Below are 19668 nucleotides of genomic sequence, written 5' to 3' on the forward strand. Positions count from 1 at the left end.
TGGTCCGCTGCAGCTGAGAAAAGGGAGGAGGGAAAAGGCTCTCCCTACTTGGTCACAGTGACTGCTTCAGAAATTAAAGAATTTTCTTCTATGATCTTGTATTAAAAAATTCAAATTATTCCTGTGGTAGGCTGTGTTACAACAAATCTCATTGTCTGTTTAGGGATATATCCCCAGGTTTTTGCTCTTAAGCTCTGTAAGGGCATCTCAGAGAAAGATTATTCAAATGGTCCTTAATTATTGAGGTTTTCTTAATTGGCCCATGTTCAAGATAGACAGGGTTTGTTCATAAATATACACCCTGTGTTCCTAATTTTCCGGATAACTTGTATATTAAAAGTTAATATCTGCTGTCTTCTAGAAGCATTTGCTTTCAGGGGTGTCGGGATATCTGTGTAATGCTCTTGAATTATGATGACAAAAACATCAATTCAAATGTCCTAGTTTATATAATTGGTAGGTATTGATGCCTCTTGACTTGTGTTGTGAGTTTCATATATATTTATGTATATGACCTATGTATATATAATTCTGAACACAGAATTTTGAATGCCAGGTATAGGAACCTGTAGAAAAAGAAGCATTGGTTAATAACCTGGAGTAGTGGCTCCATGTAGTATATGGAGTAGTACCATGCAGCAGAACATTATGGCTAATTAATCTACTAATCATCACTTGGGGATGTAGATAGAGATTAAAATCAGCTCAAGTCTGGAAGAATATTTAGTTCAGGCTTTGTGTCTTCTGAAAGCCTATATATATTGCTCAGAGCCAGTGACGCTTTGGGAACAATATCAGTTTTTTCCACACATTATATGCAATCTTATTTGTAGTTTATATGCATATTTGATATGTAGAATATTAGACAAACTGCCTGCGAACAATGATGAGTTGACTGTTTTACATGGCTTTGACAACTTCAATAACTGCATTTTTGGTTTTGCATTTTAGGAAATAAAATAATGCTAATGAAGCAACCATTTCCCTGAAGTTCAAGTTTTCAGACTCACTGCCATTATGGGTAAGTCTTGCATATAATGTATATAAAAATTTAATTCTTATACTTTACTATTGAAGACCAAAAACATTAATGTAATACCATTCCTAGGAAATGTGTGCTTTGGCTGTATAACTCGATGTAATGTCTACATGAAAGGAAGAGTTCAGCTGCTTTGCTAGTTTTCAAAATACTCCTGTGTTTTTTCCATTGGAATATAGTGGCAGAAAAGTGCTATGTGGTAACTTAAAAATTCAAGTATAGGAAATTGACATTCATGGTATTAGGGTACTGAGCAATATTTACTGTGCTGTAAATGGTAATGCCTGTTGGGGGGGGGTGCGGGGAAGTCTGTATCAAAGAACTTAATCGTATTGTCTTGTGTCATTGCAGTGCAAAGCCAGGACTATGTAGATGCTCTGTTTTTCCAAATATGTAGCACATTTGTATTATTTTAAATTTGATGTCTTTTTTTTTCATTTCTACATGCTTTTTTATGAGTTGACCATGTTGTTGTTGTAATCAGGTATTGGTGCTCGCTCTCAAAAAAAATCACAACAAACCAACCAACAAAAACACACACATTATTGTGTTGCTTTTATCTCTTGGTACGCTAATTTTTTCCTAACTTCATGCTTAATAATGAAGTAGCTAATCTAGGAATACAGCACTCCATATTTCTGATATTCTTCAACATCTTGTGTGAGAGAAATGACTGTTGAGTTGTATTGTATATCCAGTAAATTGTAGATGATTTGCCACAATGCTTTTGTTTACTTTTTATGAAATATGCTACCTAGTGACCACTGGGAACTGAACCTCCTTCAATCAGCTGCTAAAAGAACAATATTTTTTTTTTTATCACTGAGCACTAGAATAGGCTATAATGCAGTAAAATACTTGAACTTTTTATTTTAGTGGAAAGTTTTGAAGTGTATTTTAGTGTGAGAAAAGAATAACTGAGTTGCAAGAATGCCTTCAGTTCTGCCATTAAATATCGCTAGTAAAACTTGCTCTTATAGATTAGCATATCTTAGTAGAGTTATGAATAATGACACCATGAATGCAATCAGTCACTCATTTTCAGACCAGCTTTCTGATCTGTTAGAAATCTTTTAAATTATAATACTGAAATTGCACAGTTTCCTGATGCGACAAATATATTGGGTTATTTTTTAATATAGTGTGAAGAAATTCGCATCATTGCTGAATAGCTGGAATGCTTGCTTGCTGATTTTTAATCCTGAGTTTTTCCTCAGGTCCATGTTTGAGAAATACTGTTCTTTGTAAATCACAGCACTTAGCAATGAATTCTTCAACATATATATCCTTTATGAAGTCATGTGAAGGCATACGTACTTTGCAGATAAATTGTTATCCATTGTTCTAGGTGCATGTTGTGTATAGTGCTTTTGCTGTGGCAAGGAATTAATACAAAATATCATGACTAAAGACAATTTATTAGTCATAAATGTGCAGGCTTTTTTGTTCCTACGTGCTTTCCTGTCTAAAGAAGCATCCCAGTTCCAGGGCAAATCTTGTCTAGCATGGCCTCAGGCCATCACAGCTGCAGCAGATCTTCAGGGTTTCAGATTTTGTGTGAACTTGAAATGTAGCACTCCTGCCCCTAAATTCTCCCCTGGGTTCTGTACTTCTGTTTCTCCTTGTGAATGACTCCTGTAAGCCTTAAAAAACCATACATTTGCAGTCCAGGAAAGGTTCTGTGGTGTTTTGGTTTTGTTTTGTTTGTCTGGGGTTTTTGGGTTGGTTTTTTTTTTTGGTTGATTGTTTTTTTAGATACTCTGTGGGCCATCAGCAGATGCTGAGACAGTGGAGGTGTTCTTTTGGGAGTTTGTGTATGATTCCTATGTCCATGACCTTACCTGTTCAGGACAGAAGAAAAATGATTCAAAAGTACTTCGTGTTTTTTTGTTTGTTTGTTTATTTATTTTTTAATTTTATTTTAAAAATTGGGCAGGGGGAGTATGGTTTCTAGTTAACTTCTCATCCATGGACATTATTTGAAACAAAGTAGATAAACCTCCACCCACCCCCTCCTTTCTCTTAATACAGCCTGCAGTTCTGTAGAGTTGTCAAATCTCTGTTATGACTTCAGTTTTTCACACCTGCCATTTATGTGTGTTTATTTCCTTTAGCACTGTTAATAATTAAAAAATACGTTTGCAACACAGCAGTAATTCTTTTTAATTTGGCAATTATGTATTGAAGTGTAATATGGTCTTACAGATTTTAGAATAATGCCTGCCTAATTGTGAAATGGAGACAGTTGCACTTCAAATGTAACAGTCATTTATACTTCTCTTATCTGCTGTTTTTCTCTGAGCAGATGAGCAGCAAGCTTTGAATTCAATCATGCAGGATTTGGCTGTGCTTCATAAGGCCAGTCGTCCTGTATTGCCCCAGCAAGAAACAGGAAAACCAAAGTCATCTTCACCTAAAAAACAGGTAATCCTTAACACCCTTACTAACCTATTGAACATGGAATGTCCTGCTGTGACTTCTATAATTATTTTTCTTGCCAGACCAGTGATCATACCAGAATGAGCTATTAGTCTCCCATGTGTGCTGCCATTTTCTTTTGTTCATGTTCTTAAATTAGCAGCAAAATGAAATGGTGGCATTTCAGACCAGATCATAGTGTATGCTTAAATTACTCCAATCCTGATAAATTGAATATTATAGAGGTATTTTGACACCGCATGTAGAATTTTTTATTGTTATTTGATTGGTGCTAGACTATTTTAAGAGATACTAGTACACGATAGTTTATTTAGAATGCTTCTTTCAAATGAATTTTATAGGTATATTAGATTGCCCAGTTGTCAGCTATGTCATATTAAAGAATGACAGTACAGCAGCAGAAACATACTTAAGCTCCTTTACTACATCTTTGGCCTTGATTTTTTGTTTGTTCACATGCTGGAAATGCGAGTTCTTCTCAGCTCTATTTTTTTTTTTTTCCTGCAGATACTGAACACAGATGGAATAGTAGTAGATACTTAGTTGGTAGGTTTGAACTACTATGTGGAGAGATTAGGAGAGAACGTAGATTTTTACCAAAATTGTTGTAATAGCCCTTTTGAGGTAACTGTATGTTTATTTGATTGAGTATTTAATTGACAGTCCATTATTTCCTGAAACATCAGTTTGTGCAGTCTTGTTTTAACATGTTAAAAGTCAAAGTATTTGAATATATTTGGCTTTTAAACTGTCAGGAACCAATGACTACCTCTTTTTTTCATTCTATGCTTTAAAAGCTGTAAGAGTTCAGTATGTAACACGGTGGTGCTTTCCTAGTGTTTCCATCTGAGCTGTGACTTTAGACACTGTAGTAGTGTGCACATAAGATCCAAAATTAATATAATATGTGTTTAGAAAGTTAAAAGAAAAATACTTGAGTCATTTCTGAGTTTAAATGTGGTAGTAGTGAGGGGGTAATATGTTTATCATTCTGTTTAAATTTGTGGATTTTGAAAGTAATCACTTGTGAATCAAGTAATTCTTCTGGAAGATAGAATATTGTTATTTGAATGCATTTTTTCCCTGCAATAGTTGCTAATACAATTTGATGCTTAAAATTATGATTTTGCAAAACAAGTTTATTTCCATGTAACTGCAGATATTTACAGGTATCTTTGTTACTGGGAAATTGCATGAATGCTGACTTATTTACTTATGTGGGTTTCTATGGTAACGCTCATGAAACAAGATATGTTTCTTAAGCCTGAAATGCTCAGCTCCAAAGTGTACATAAAAACCTGTTAATAGTAGCTAAATCTACCTGCCTTTTCATGATAGAGAATTCTTTGGTAATCAGTTCCATGCTGAATTTGAAATCATGAATCTCTTACAATATTAAATATATTGTTAGAAAATAAAGTGTTTACTTACAAAAGCATTCATTGTACTTCAGAATAATTTTTTGTGGGTTTTATGTGCTTTTAAGCATCTATCAGATACCTCAGTGGAAGTAGCTTGTTAAAATGCTTGGTGTATGAGAAAGAAGAGAAAATTAATGGACTGCTCAGGGATTTTACTTCTGGTGTAGGATTATTGAACAGGATTTCATGGCCTTCATTAAAGGGAGTAGTAACCAACTAATAGTGGTTCCTTTATCTCTTTTCTTATAGAATGATGTTAGAGTCAAATTTGAACATCGAGGTGAAAAAAGGTAAGGTGGGAACATAGGAAACAATCTTGTCTTTTAATTATTTGTAGAATTTTGATAGGCTTCTACCATGAAATTTCAAATAAACTGTTCGAAGTGTTTCAGATATCTGAGTATATTTGGCTTGAGTTCAAATTTGATTTTGATATGAACACAGTTTAAGGAGAATTAATCTGTTAAAAATGTGGACTCTTAAGTATGCATAAATGCAGAAGTATCTTACCGTAGCTATGTCCTGTGTAATATCTTTCATTTGTTTACCCTTCAGATAGATTTGTAGCCTAGAACAATTACTTAGATAATTAGTATAGATCTCAAATGTGAGCAAAAAATTTTCTTTGCTGCATCATGTACATAATAAATGCATGTTAATATATTGTTCTGTAACAGCCAGAGGAAGAAGCCTAGATCTTAAAGCTCAGTATTGGATTGTACTTTGGAGGAACCAGTCTGAGAACAACTGTATTGGGAAAATTTATTAGACTTTACAGTTAGACCATTTTCATTGCTAATCTTGAATAATCAGTTAAAATTTATTTTCCTTTTGTATATGAGAGGTGAATGATGAATGTGCTTAAAATATACAAACATCTATCCGTGCATATCTCTGCTCTGATGGCTGCTCAAAAGCTTTTACAGAAGTTGATCTACAATTCCATGTAGAACTGGTTTGTGGACAACTAATTTTGTCTGTATGTCTCTTTCTGAAAGCATAAACCTTCATTGTACTTCCAGAGAAATTATTATAGAATTATTAATAACCCTTACATAAAGATTGTTTCAGAATGAAACTTATGCTACTTCTGGGCAGTCCTTAGTGTGATGTGCAACAGATCAGTGTGTATTCATGCTGATTACAGTATGTGCCCTCTGTTTAGTAAAACAGGTAGGGTAGTAAAAAACCTAGGGGTAAGTAAAATAGCAGTAAGTTCCATGTATTAACATTCTTCAGCTTCTTTCTATCACTTTTATGAACATCGCATGTAACAGCGCATCAGTAATGGTTGAGTGCTGTAAGTAATTTGGAGGAAATAAGTCTTTTCAGAAGCTTTGAAAATTGAAGACTCTTCTACCTAGCAATTTCTTGTGAAATAAGCAGAGGCATGAATTTGAAATAGAAATGTTTACTCACTGCCAGTCTTCGTGGACAGTGCATTTTTGCAGATTAAGACCACAATGGACTAAGTTAATCAATTCAATATGAATACAAGCATAAAGTAAGTGTGTGGGAAAAATACCTTTCCCAAGCTTTTATGCTGATGGGCCTAGCTCAGTTTTGGACTGTCCCAAGTAACCTGAGCCTGCTTGCCCTGGGGTACTGGGCAGCCAGGGTTCATTGCTCAGCATGAGTTATTATACTTTTGTTGCCTGACCATGTAGATCTAAAGATAAGAGAATGAAACTATGCAAGAAAAATAAGTTACACAATGGCTTTCTCACTAGTTTTGGAAAAGGGAAGTGGAAAAGAGAAGTGATTCCAGAGTTTGTTTCAGTAGCGAATGTGGCACTGTACCGAGGAGTGTGCAGTGTGATGGGCGGAGTTCCATGCTTGCTAAACAAATTAACTGCAGTGGGAATTGGTGTTGGGGTTTTCATTAAGATTTTTTTTTCAGAATATTTTTTAATTAAAGTGGCCCAGCTTCTAGCCTCATTTCAGTGAGAAATATTGTTCCCTAACCTGTGTATGATCTGAAGCACTGACAGAAGGGACAGTTACCCTTTGCTAATTTTTCTGCTTCACAAAATTTGCATGCTGTTTCTTTTTTGAATGTGAATTGAATATACATTACTATCTTCGTCAATTCTGAAAACTCTTGTTAATGGTGGTGTGTCTCAAATAATACAACAGTTTTCTATAGTGGAAGGTTAGTTACAGGCATTTGGGGCTATTTGGTTTTACGAGACACTGGGTTAAAAGGAAATCGGAGTTGTACTACAACTGCACCATTCTTGCAGGAGCACCATTCTTGCAGGAGCACATTTGAAGCACAGTTAATGATGCACCCAGCGTTTTGAGCATGTAATTCATTATGGTAAAGATGGTGACATTTAGTTACCTTCCTCAGATAGACTTTTGCATTTTCAAAAATGTGGACTGCAGGAGTAATTCCTTTCTGATGCTTATGCTTGGCAGCCTATGGTACTTGATTGTCTTAGTTTTATAAGTAGAAGATTTTAGAAGTTTCTAAGAATTTGCCTCTGAAATAGAGGCATGCAAAGCATGAATATAAGCAAGCAAGTAAAATAGTCATAATGAAATCTAATTTTACACGTGATTATCCATTAAAACCTTTTCACTGCTTTTCTTTTTTAATAACTAAAAATACGGAGGACAGTGAATAAATCATAGCCTCTTATGGTCTTTTTAGTAATAAATTTAGTTCTAAGACAGTTCCTAAGTAATGACTTGCCAGATTTTCATCACTAATGGACAAAAATTCTTTAACTTAAATTGTGTTTCAGGATCCTGCAATTACCAAGGCCTGTTAAACTTGAAGATCTTGCAGCCAAAGCTAAAGTTGCTTTTGGACAGACTATGGATTTACATTACAGCAATAATGAGGTAATATTCCGTATTTTCTAAATTATTGGTAACTTGATCATTGATTATTTTAAGGCTGAAATTTACTCCTATAAGCAGTGAGAACCACTCCCTATGACAAAACTTACTCCTGTGACAAAACCCCAAGTTTCTACTGTGTGTGTTCTCAACTACATGTGGCTTGTCAAAATCAGGATAGGCAGGAGATCCATTAAATGTTTTACGAGAAGAGTCACATCTTAATGAATTATGTCTCAGACTTGATTGGGAATGATTCCGCTCTGCCACAGTCCTGTTGCGTGACTTTGCCAAAGTCTTTTTGACTTTGACTCTGAGCTTTGTTGTGTTTAAATTTGAAATAACATTTATCCTTTCTTGTACACTTTTTTTTTTCTTTAAGGATTAGTCTTGTTAAGTAATAGCTAGAATGCTGCATTTAGTAATGTTTAGATTGGAGAGCTAGGCTTAACTGTTGCTTATCTTAAAGTGGCTCATTCACAAGGTTTTCTTGGGAACAGTGCTAGTGCTGTCAAGCCACTTATGCTTGATCAATATTACTTCCAGCTTTCCTTTAGAAGTAGAGATGGAATTATTAATAGGAAGTATATTTGCAGATGCAGGATGCATTCTTGGCAGTTACTTCTGATTTTTGCCTTAGGTCAGCAAAATGCATAGAGAGTTATTCGTGTGCTTTGTTATGCACAACATAATTGCTGTATCTAATCTGCATCTTTGCAGAAGAAAATGTCTGTAATTGCTGTTTGTTGGTTACTGGCTACCTTGCCAGGCACTTCTGTGAAACTGATCCTCAAAATGAATAATTCCAACAGAAGGCTTTTAGAGATTAGGAAGGTCAGAAGAAATAGCTGTTCATGATGCTTTAGCCCCAGCTCCTTCCTGTGATTTTTAGGCACTGAACAAGTTTTCTGCTTGTCAACTTCTGCACTAGTTGGCAAACCACCTTTCAGAAATGTGATGGTAATAACCTGTGTCATTAGCATTGAAACTGCAACTTAAAAAGAAGAGTATGCTCATTTGTTATCAAGACCATCCTCCCTCATTCCCATTTCTTTTTGTATAAAAGTACTGTATTTCAATTGATGTTGTATTTGAGCATCACTGCCTGAATCTGTTTACAAGTACAGTAGATTTTAAAAAAAAACTATATTGTGTGGTTCCTTTGTTGTAAGTAGAAGTTGTAATTTACAACCCTGAAACATAAGCCCAATTTTAATCATTACAGAACTCTGATCTCAAGTGTACTTTAATGGCATTAACATTTTCTGTTCCAAAAATACATGTATGCCAAGTTAATTCTAATTAATTAGATCCAGTTAAGATTCTAGTGAGGACTACAGTTGTTCCATGTGGATAACATCAGTCCTGATATACTTCCTTAACAAATTCTGTTTCTAATGGAAAAATTTAGTGATGCAACTTCAAACATATGGTAAGATACAAAAATGTGCTTTATGCTGTATAAAGTAGGGCTTCTTTTTATTTCTGTTATAGACTTGCTTTAATTCAGGTGATGGCAAATAAATTGACGATTGCATATGTTTTTCTGAAACTTGTAAGATAATAAGTTGTACATAGGTAAAATGGTTGCTCCTTCGTTGTGAAGACTTGTTCCACCATGCTGTACCTATTGATGGCATCTGAAGGAAGTTAAGGTTGAACTTCAGGTATTTTGGTGCTGACTTGAGCATTGTTTAATAAATTTTATTTTCAAGTTGTACAGAATGAAAGGAAAGATAGCATTACTTTGTTTGTTTCTCTGTGTTTTACTTCCTCATTTCTTTCTCATATCCTGTTTAAGACATCTTTTTTAACTATTTCTCCCCCCCCCTTCCTTTTTTTTTTTGTAGCTTGTAATTCCATTAACCACACAGGATGACCTGGACAAAGCTGTTGAACTGCTTGACCGTAGTGTTCATATGAAGAGCCTCAAGATTTTGCTTGTAATACATGGAAATACACAGGTATGAGCTGACATGCTAAATGTCTTTTTTTCCCCTCAGTTTTCATATTGAAGTATAATATGTATCTTTTCTTAGATATTCATTTTTCCAATTGAAAATATTACTATTTGTTTCTTCAGTTCACTTTAAGCATCTTTTAGCATTTTGTATTGAGTCAGTTTTAACTTTTTCCTAGATTCCATTCCTGTCTTTGTTTGCCTTTCTTACAGTGGTAGAAAACTGTTCCATAACTGTTCCATTAATGTAGAAAACTGTTCCATTAATGTCCATCATCAGGATGATGATGTGATACATATTTGACAAGCGCATAGAATTTAAGTAACTGTAGTTATTTGAAACTGTTCTTTTAAGTCATGTCTTGGTGATGCTCCTCTGTGGCAAGTTAAATGTTTGTTGTAGCAAATAGTAGCAATGGACTATAGGTTAAATATTGAGTTATTTTTGTATCACGGCCATAACATCGATAGGATTTGTGTACTAGTACATACTGGAAATTATTTTAAAATATAAAGAATGAGCTACTAAAATACATTAGTTTTTATATCAATTAGCAAGCTTCTTTTCGACTGTTTGAAAAAAGGCATGTGCTGCGCAAAGCCTATAAAATTTGCAAAGCATTTTCATTGTCAGGAGTATAAGGTAATAACTGCAGTTTGTAATATGTATGCGTTTTCAGTCAGCCAGTGTAAATAACGTGGAGCCCTTGCCCTCACTGGAAGATTTAGATAATACAGTATTTGGTGTGACAGACAGAAAAAGGCGACTGTCTGTAATAGGTAAGCTGCACATTTCAATAGATTTAATTGTAAAAAACTTTTCTGTTGTAATACTCTCTTCATTAAGATTTTGATCTCAACACAAACTATTTGGATTTCTCTTACTCATCAATGACTTTACTATAGAGTTTGCACTTGAGGGAATGGATTTTGAATTTTAAGTCAAAGGTGATTTAAACATATTTAATACAGGAAGTTGAACAAACAAATCACAAGTAAATAAATCTGTGTAGAATTACCTGAGGTAACTGACAGGTATCCTAAAAAGTTGATGTTATTACTCCCCCTTGTTTTCCTATACAGGAATAGGTTACTGAAAAATCTGTGTATATGGCAATGCATTTCCTTGCTCAGTTTAGGACTCCCATACATTTTTTAATCTTAACGTGAGAACATTTGTTTAAGATACTTACTTTGGCATTGATAAAACCTTTTTTGCTTATTCATGTTTTAAAGTTGGTGTGATGTTAACTTCCAGAATTATATGAAATTAGAGAGTTTAATGAATAATTCAGACTATTAATTGATGTATTATGCATTTTTTATAAACAGATGTTATTTGTGTTCTTATAATGGTTACAAAGAAAAACTGAAGTTCTCAAGAGTTGTAAAGGATTAGTTGACATGGGTGGAAGGGTTTGGATTTTTATTTTGTTTCAAAAGAAGAAATTTGCTCAGCTAGATGTGCAGACAAATTATATTTCTGTTCATATATAATGAAAATTCTTTTTAATGCCATTGAGGCAACCCTGCCCGAAATTTTTTATAATTACTGGATTACAGATCTTAAATGCTACACAGACGTCTTGTATTGCATAGGCTTTTGGGAAATTTCTAAAACAAGAAGTGGTCCAGGCAGGCTCAATGCCTATGAAGCATTTGAAAAAAGCTCCTGTATTCTGAGTTAGTGAAGAGACCCTTACTGGCCCTTTTCTTTCAAAAGGTTCTAATACTCGTGACAGGAGTTCACCTCCCCCAGGATACATTCCAGATGAGCTGCATCAGGTGGCCCGAAATGGGTCCTTTACCAGTATCAACAGTGAGGGTGAATTCATTCCAGAAAGTATGGATCAGGTACGTGTGTGATTTATTAAAATTAAAGTTTTTCTTATGTTGATTTATGAAATACTGCTGTTCAAGAAGGATATGGCATCATTAGAAAGAACAGCTAAAAAACGATGACAACCCTAGAAAACACGATCTGTGAGAGGTTAAAATAATCATGGTTGTTTAGTCTTGTAGAACCTGTTTCTTCTCTGTAAGTCTTTTAATTATTTAAATATGTTGCTACAAGGAGAAGGATAATATTCTTAATTTCCATAATAGTTGAGTGAGGTAGTGATAGATATAACTTACAGCAAGAGTTGTCTACATTAGAAGGCACAACCCCCTTTATTTTAATGAGAAGGATATGTAAGCAAGACTAGTTTTACAACTTTCCCAGGAAATTAAAGGAGATTTTAAAGAAGTGTTTGGATCTGTCAGAATTACTTGGACTCAGTTGATACTGTGTTGGTGTGGAGGCAAGGGAATGGTGGTAGGCCTGATATAAATAAGCTCTGGAATACTATGGTCACATTTTTGTGTGAGGATCACAAGTGTATGCTGTTTTGTTCTATTTATTCAACTATGTTATTGGTGTGGGACATCAGCACACTTAGCGTGAATAAAAATCCTGCTCTCTGAATATCAAAATTGCCCTTAAAAACAGCCAGAAAAGATAGAGGAATGTAATGGCTTACAGAATTGACAATGGAGAAAGAGATATTTTAAGGAGGAAAAAAAAATAATGTTGCGTGCCCGAATCACTTCAAGTTCTTGTTGACATTGGCACTGTATTCACAAATGGCAAGAGGCAGTGGTTTTTATGAGCCGATTAAATGAGAGACAGATGATAGAATAAAAATAGAGGCAAAGAGATTGTGCAATTTGTTGCACAATTTTTATGACTGAGCTGGGAATAGAGGCTGAATCTCCTAATTTCCAGACCAAGGTGCTATTCATTATCATAGCCACATGGTCAGATCCAGCCCAGGCCTGGATTCATTCAGTGAAATGATTACTTTTACCCTGGGTGAAGTAATTTTTGGTCACTGACCAGTCAGACAGACAGATGATGATCTCTGAGACCCAGGGTGTTGGGAGTATACACTCCAGAGTAGTGAAGAAACATGTAACCTGTCATGTACACGTTGCTGTGTAAGCTGTCAGCAGAGTTTAAATGCAGGAATTCTGCTTTCATAGGAAGCCAGATTAGTTCAGTCTCATCAGCCTCAAGGGCCAGATTTGCGTGTTGGGAACTTCCAGCCTTTGTTTGGTCCATCCTCCCTAAGTTGCTGCATCACCTTGGCAAGCGTTGACCATGCTGCCTGTATCTATCACAGCTGCCTCACAAAGACAAGAAGGGAACTTAGAAGTGGAAGGCTTTGCTCTGCTCTGCTCCCTTTGTTGATCTACCTGAGCACAGCTATTCACATTCTGACAGCAGACCCCACACTTTCCAGAAGAGATGATGGGTTGGATAGAAGTGGGCCATGGTCTGCCAGTTGGACCATACTGTTATGGTTATATATACATACAGCCGTATGTTATAGAGGTAATTAATACAGCAGCATACGGGCTTTTTTGCCTTTCGGGACCCACTGTTCCGCATGAGAAAAGAATAATATAATTACTGAACCTATGGTAAATGTTGTCCTTCCTGATACTGAGTTCATATAAGTGTCTTGAGTTTGCAGAGTGCAAACTCACTTTCTGGACACTATTTTTTTAAATAAGTCCTTGATTGGTGCTTGGTAAAGTGTGTGCTAAGGACCTTTAGGCTGCAGCACACACTATAAAAATGGGAGAGGTAGCTACTTAATTTACAGCAGAAGACTGGTGTCCAATTCATAGAAAATAGTAGATGTTGTATAATACACCAAAGCAAACTTTATTTTAGGAAGGAGCTAATTTTAAAGACAACAGATGAACTTTCCACTCTGTTTTTGAGAGGCAGGCTGGTAAAATTGTTACATTCAGTAATAAAAAATTTAAATTTCTGAAAAATATATCTGTAAAACATTTCAGATTGCTTTACTACAAAAAAGAAGCAAGTGATGTTTGGCAGTCATTAAATAAGGACTTAAAGGGTGGTAGTGTGAGGTAAACAAAACCAGTATCAGCCAATAGATGTAGCTGGTAATCAAGAGGATGCTCTTGATTATCAATCCATTTCTTTTTCTCTGGATTAAAGCTCAAGAAACAAGAGAAAATGTTGATGATGGTTTTCATTATGTAACAGAACTGGCCTAGATAGTCAGTCATAAATGTTTAAAAGCTTTTTATAGTATTTGATTTCAGCTGTTTTCTGTGGCTGCTAGTTGTCCAAACTTAAGCCACTACAAAAATTATGTAGTTTGTATTCATCACAATCTGGGTCATGTTTGAGATTTATTTTTTTTTTTTTGGTGATGACAACAAAATCACTTTGGTTTTTTATCTGTTAGAGGCCTTATTTTTATTATTCTGTTAAGCTACTCATGCAAATATGGTATATACAGGAAGAATGTAGCAGTACAACTTGCTATGTACAAAGCATGGTAGAGAATGAAATACCTTAACTATATTCTAGTTAGATGCCAAGAAAAATGATAGTCCTTCCAGGACTACAGAATGCAATGCAAGTTTAACTATGGCAGCTTTTTCTCTAGTAATTAATATTTCTGGTTAGTTTGTTTGGTTTTTTTCTTAGGTGTTTCAAAGCAGAAACCTTAAAGTATTTAAAGATCAAACACAAGAAAAACCCGAAAGAAAAACCAACCCTTGAACTTCTGTTGTCTTTCTGTGTTTGTTATTTGTTAGATGCTGGATCCATTGTCCTTAAGCAGTCCTGAAAACTCTGGCTCAGGAAGCTGTCCCTCACTTGACAGCCCCTTAGATGGGTAAAAATTACTTACATTCATTATTTATCTTTATTAGATTGCATAATGTATCAGTTGTAACATATAATAAACAGCTATTACTGAACTTCTTCCAGAAATTCCTCTGTATGTTATGGAACATTTATAAAAGCTTATTGAAGCTTAATTGCTTACTAATGCACAGAAAAAGTAGCATGCTTTTTTTTAAATTTGTATTTAAAACACAAAAATTTAGACTTCAGATCCTACAAAAAGTACCGAAGATTTTTTACTACATTTTGCCAGTCTTCCGTATATGTGAAGTATATTCCTTGGCAGTGAGTCACCCTGTGAAATTCACACTTCTTAAGTACTGCTATATGAAGTGTCCCTTTGCTAAGACAGAGGGTACCTAATTCAAGAAAGAGGGTAGAATAATTTAAAGACTTCAATAGACAATCCCCTCCTTTTCTTTGCAATTACTGTCCGTTCCTCTGCCTTTGTTCCCATTGCAGGTTTTCCACTTATTTTTCTTTGTTTAAATGTGTCAGTTAAGGAGAGGCAGTGTGTACTGTGGTAGGTCTGGAGATCTGTTTTGATTGACCTGTTAGGAGATTGATGTGTTTTGAGAAAGTCACTGTCTGCATTTTTTCAGCGACCAGGTAAGCCAAACAGAACATACTCCTGTTTGGCTTATGGTTGGTCAGGCAAATAACCTTGGGTCTTACGTTGCACAGATCGGCTACTATTTTATTTGGAACTGCTATACAAATAATATTGCTAATTAAGTATTTTATTTAATTGGTAGAAAGGTAAAAGTTTGTAAATCATTGCCTGTGGCAAATAGAGCTATAGTATTCCATAGTATCATTTTATTTGAGAATATGTGATTTGAGGACACAAATACATTTGGTCTAACATAGATTTTTGAGTTAAATAACAAGTCTTCATTTCATAAGCAAGAAAACAATAGATGTGAAAAGTATTTTGTAGTTGAAATGTGCTATGTTATACATACACAGTGTTTAATTTAGCTATGTAAGATAGAAATTCTACTAAACTGCCATTTTTTTTGTTGGGTAGGGGTGAGTCGAAGGGGAAACAAAGCAATCTTAATTCAACTCATGTTTCTTCTTCAAAACTTCTTTAGATTTTTTGTTTACTTCATTTGTCGCCTCTACTTAGTTTTCCTTTTTTCTTTTTTTTTTTTTTTCATTCAAATATTTCCTACAAAGATGTAGGTTTTGTGTCTTCATTTAGCTTCTGTTACCCATTAGAGAAATCCTTACCAGAAAAAGGAGGACATTGTTTTGGTATGTTTATGGAAATATACTGTAATCGGTTGCTCTGACTGGCAATCCCATCCATTCCTTTTGGTGGCTGGGAGTTACATACCAACTGTAGGTAAGAAACAGTGTGATCGTATAAGAACCAAAAATTCTTCATCATTCTATAACTCAATAAAATTACTCTCTTAATCCTATGACTTTCATAGAGAGAAGAGGAGATATTTTGAGATGTTAAAAGGTTCTACATAACTTCGGTTATATTCCCTCAAGAGTTTTTGTAGTCTGTATAAGAGATTTTGCCAGTCTATAAACCTTTGTGTTTAGCTGTAAAGGTTTTAAACTTAATAGTGCTCCTTTGTGGCTTTACTTGCGATAATTCATGTTTTCACTAATATCATCGCTCATTAACAGAGTCCGTTGCTTTCTTACTACATTAAGCTCAAGAAGCAAGATTTTCCATCGTTACTGATTTTGGACTGTTATTGATACCTGTTAGATTCGATTTTCAAAATTGGGTTCCACATTTGTAAACCAGTGCAGCAACTTGTAGAGCAGTAACTTTTCATCAAAGCATTTGTGAGACAGTAAGATTGAATATTTTAAGTACTAGATTAACAGCAGGTTTTAGATGCTGTATGTTTTTACACTTCCAGAGACAACTACCCCAAAACTCGCATGCCAAGAGCACAGAGCTATCCAGATAATCATCAGGAATTCTCAGGTAGGCAAAAATCATTGGCTTTCCAGAACTCTTCCTCTTGCAGGTAATAGTGCTTAGAATAGAGTTTCACGTTGAGAGGTATTGTGTTACACAAACTTAATACAGTAGGAGAAAACAAAGCAACAAAATCAAATCCAAATGCACACAGTAAAAGATACAATGACATATAATATCTTCCAAATGTTTTCTTCTAGGTTATCGTGTGTAACACCACTGTTTGTGTGCATAGTATAACTTACCTGCTTCTCTAAAAAGAACAAATGATGCAGTGGATAGGGGCATGCAATAGTTTGTTAAACTGGACAGTAATATCCATCTCAAGCTGGCACATAACCTTGGTTTATATTTGTAGTGGTTTAACCCCAGCTGTCAGATGAGCACTACACAGCTGCTTGCTCACTCTGCCACAGTGGGCTGGGGAAGAGAATCGGAAGGGTAAAAGTGAGAAAACTCATGAGTTGAGATAAAGACAGTTTAATAGATAAAGAAAAAGCTGCACACGAAGCAAAGCAAAATAAGCAACCAATTCACTGCTTCCCATTAGGAGGCAGATGTTTAGCAGTTTCCAGACAAGCAGGACTTCATTGCACCTAACAGCTGGTAAGACAACTGCTGTAACTCTGATCATCCTGTCCTCCCTTCCTCCTTCTTTCTCCCATCTTTTATTGCTGAGCACAACCTCATATGGTATGGGATATCCCTTTGGTCAGCTGGGATCAGCTGTCCCAGTTGTGTCCCTTCCAGTTTCTTGTGCACTCCCAGCCTACTCACTGGCAGGGCAATATGGGAAACAAAAAAGCGTTGATGCTGCATAAGCATGGTTCAGCAATAACTGAAATATCCCTATGTTATCAACACTGTTGTGGTCAGGAATCTAAAACAAAGCACCATACAAACTACTGTGAAAAAAGTTAACTCTATTCCAGCCAAAACCAATACATGGAGCCTTTATTTTCTCCTGTGTGAAATGAGGATCTCTTTGAAGTGCTCATGACTTCTGTAATAGAAAATACTGCAAAGTGAAAGGATGAAGGAGAAGTGTACTGTGCCTATAAATTAATCGTACTACTGTTTTCATATGATACTCTGGCTTGAATCCAAGTTGCTGTGTGTGGTTCAGGATACAAAGTGCAATGGGTAACCTTGAAAGTGCTCTGAAACATCTCTCATGGACATAGCTCCCTACAGAATTTTGCTGTTGTACAATAATTAGCTTCCAGTGAATCCAAGGTGTTTTGTGGACCTTAGTCTGTTATATACTTTAAAGCTTCTATTACTTTGGTTTATGAAGGTTTATCCAGATGACATTTGATGTGTAACAAAACCAGAGTAGTATATAAAGTCAGAAGAAAGAAAAACATCCAGCTGGCCTAGTCTTTCCTCCTGCCACAACCAGTATCAGGCTTCTGTAGAGCAGTGTGCCCTATTCTTTCCTCGGAATATATTGCTAGTCATGTATAGCTTATGGGTTCTGCAAATGCAAGATGCTTTTCTTTGATTTGGTGGATTCTTTTTTTTTTTAATTCCACACATTTTTCCAGTCCCTATTTCAACTTCTATAAAATTTTTCGGTATCAACAGTATGTTGTGACAAGAAGTTGTGCAATTTATTGTGTTTTATAAAGAAGTGTGCTCTCTTGTGAGTTTTTGGTTTGTGTGGGGTTTTTTTGTTGTTTGTTGTTTTGGGTTTTTTAATAGACTAGTTTCCCTTTGAGCTGTTGCTTTCCTAGTCTATAGAGGCCTCCATTCCTTATGGAAAAGTAATTTTGTATCTTTGATCATCTCTGTATTACTAAATCTTTTCCAGTTTTACTAAATCTTTTGAAATGGAATAGACTAAAACTTTATTTAGTATATTGTAATGATTTATACCATTTAATTTGCTTCTTGGCCAATACAGAGAGTTCAGCTGCTGCTTTATTGGGACTCTCCATCACAAAACTTTACACTAGCCTATATGAAATTTCATCTGCCATTTTATTATCCAGTCATGCAGACTGTTAATGGCTTTCTGTAATTCTTCTATTGGCTTTATTTCTCAAAATTATTTTGTTACTTTACTATTCCTTCTTCTGTCCAGAGAACTCATCCATAATTAAACTGTATGAGTTGTAGCCCAGATTCCTCTGGAACTGTTTACCATTTACTCCCATCTTATGTCCTTATCTTCTAACTAATTATTTATGCATGAGGGACTTTTCCCTTTACGTTATGAATACTTCTCTCCTTCAATATTTTTAAAAAGAGGACCTGTTTAGTGTGTTTCAGTAATTCAAGCTGTGTTGATTCATTCACCATTCTTTCATATTTATGCATCTTTAAATTTTAATCTTTGTAATAGTTTCTGCCAGTTTTCCTTTAGAAACTATTTTTAAAACTGGAGTAATTAGGCATGCTGCAGTCCTCTGACATTTTTTACAAACCACTTGAGCTGTTGAATTCTTCATCTTTGGAACTTTTGGCTGAATGTCATTTTAGGTTTGTGGGTGGTTAGATTTGTGGCTTTTGTTCTATAACTGTTTTTGCTCTGACGCTTGAACTTGAAGCGTGTCCTCTGATATGCTCCCCAATGTTTAAGTTTATAATACCAAAACAATTAATTTAATATGCTTTTGTCACATTTTAAATTTTGAAATGTATCTTTTTATTTTCTAGTAGAGTATGATATTCCAATATTTGAGAAATTTGGAAAGGGTGGGACTTATCCCCGAAGGTACCATATTTCATATCATCAGCAAGACTACAATGATGGTAAGTGTGGGTACTGTAAGAGTTCTCCTTCATTAATCTGTTTCTCTCTCCTTAAAAAGTGAAGAAGAAAATTTAGATTGTAAAATCTTAATGAATGAAAATATTGAAGAAATCGAGAGCTTAACTTCTTTCCCCAAATTCACTTGCTAAAACTCCAGTGTTTGATAGAGCTGTTGAGCAGTCTTTCCTCTGGTAAAGTTATGGATTACAGAATTCATGACTCATATAACCAGCTATGAAAATATTCTCTATCTCTGGCCATGCACAAGTCATCCAGTATAAGCTTTTGACCTTTGTGACCCTTTTCTATCCAGAGTAGGTATGTCAGTTAGTTTGTCATTTGTTTTGTTTAAAAAATAACACCAGTACAGTGGAGTTCCTATTAACAGATTCTCAGATTAAAAGAATAAATATAATTGAAGAGCAGTGGTTTAAATTGAGAATTAACAATAAGCTGGTGAAATCAATTGTCGGAATGCAAGACAGCACGTGCCGATGTGGCCATGAAACTGATTTGGACAGTAATAACACTGTTGGAAA

General features: G+C 35.1%; 1 protein-coding gene across 5 annotated transcripts in view; it reads left to right on the forward strand.

Moving 5' to 3' along the window:
* The window catches only part of MAP3K2 (mitogen-activated protein kinase kinase kinase 2), a 61838-nt gene that overhangs the window by 24700 nt on the left and 17470 nt on the right, over positions 1-19668 (forward strand). For 4 of the 5 annotated variants that reach the window (XM_055717497.1, XM_055717496.1, XM_055717498.1 and 1 more), the window contains exons 2-11: positions 952-1021; positions 3345-3463; positions 5149-5189; positions 7650-7749; positions 9597-9710; positions 10387-10486; positions 11430-11560; positions 14330-14409; positions 16310-16377; positions 19033-19128. In XM_055717497.1, coding sequence (XP_055573472.1) covers positions 1018-1021; positions 3345-3463; positions 5149-5189; positions 7650-7749; positions 9597-9710; positions 10387-10486; positions 11430-11560; positions 14330-14409; positions 16310-16377; positions 19033-19128 — 853 coding nt within the window. In that variant the 5' untranslated portion in view covers positions 952-1017. The remainder of the gene's footprint in view (positions 1-951; positions 1022-3344; positions 3464-5148; positions 5190-7649; positions 7750-9596; positions 9711-10386; positions 10487-11429; positions 11561-14329; positions 14410-16309; positions 16378-19032; positions 19129-19668) is intronic. The other variant, XM_055717499.1, reaches the window with a different exon arrangement.

Source organism: Falco cherrug, chromosome 8, assembly GCF_023634085.1.
Source record: "Falco cherrug isolate bFalChe1 chromosome 8, bFalChe1.pri, whole genome shotgun sequence".
Classification (NCBI taxonomy): Eukaryota; Metazoa; Chordata; class Aves; order Falconiformes; family Falconidae; genus Falco; species Falco cherrug.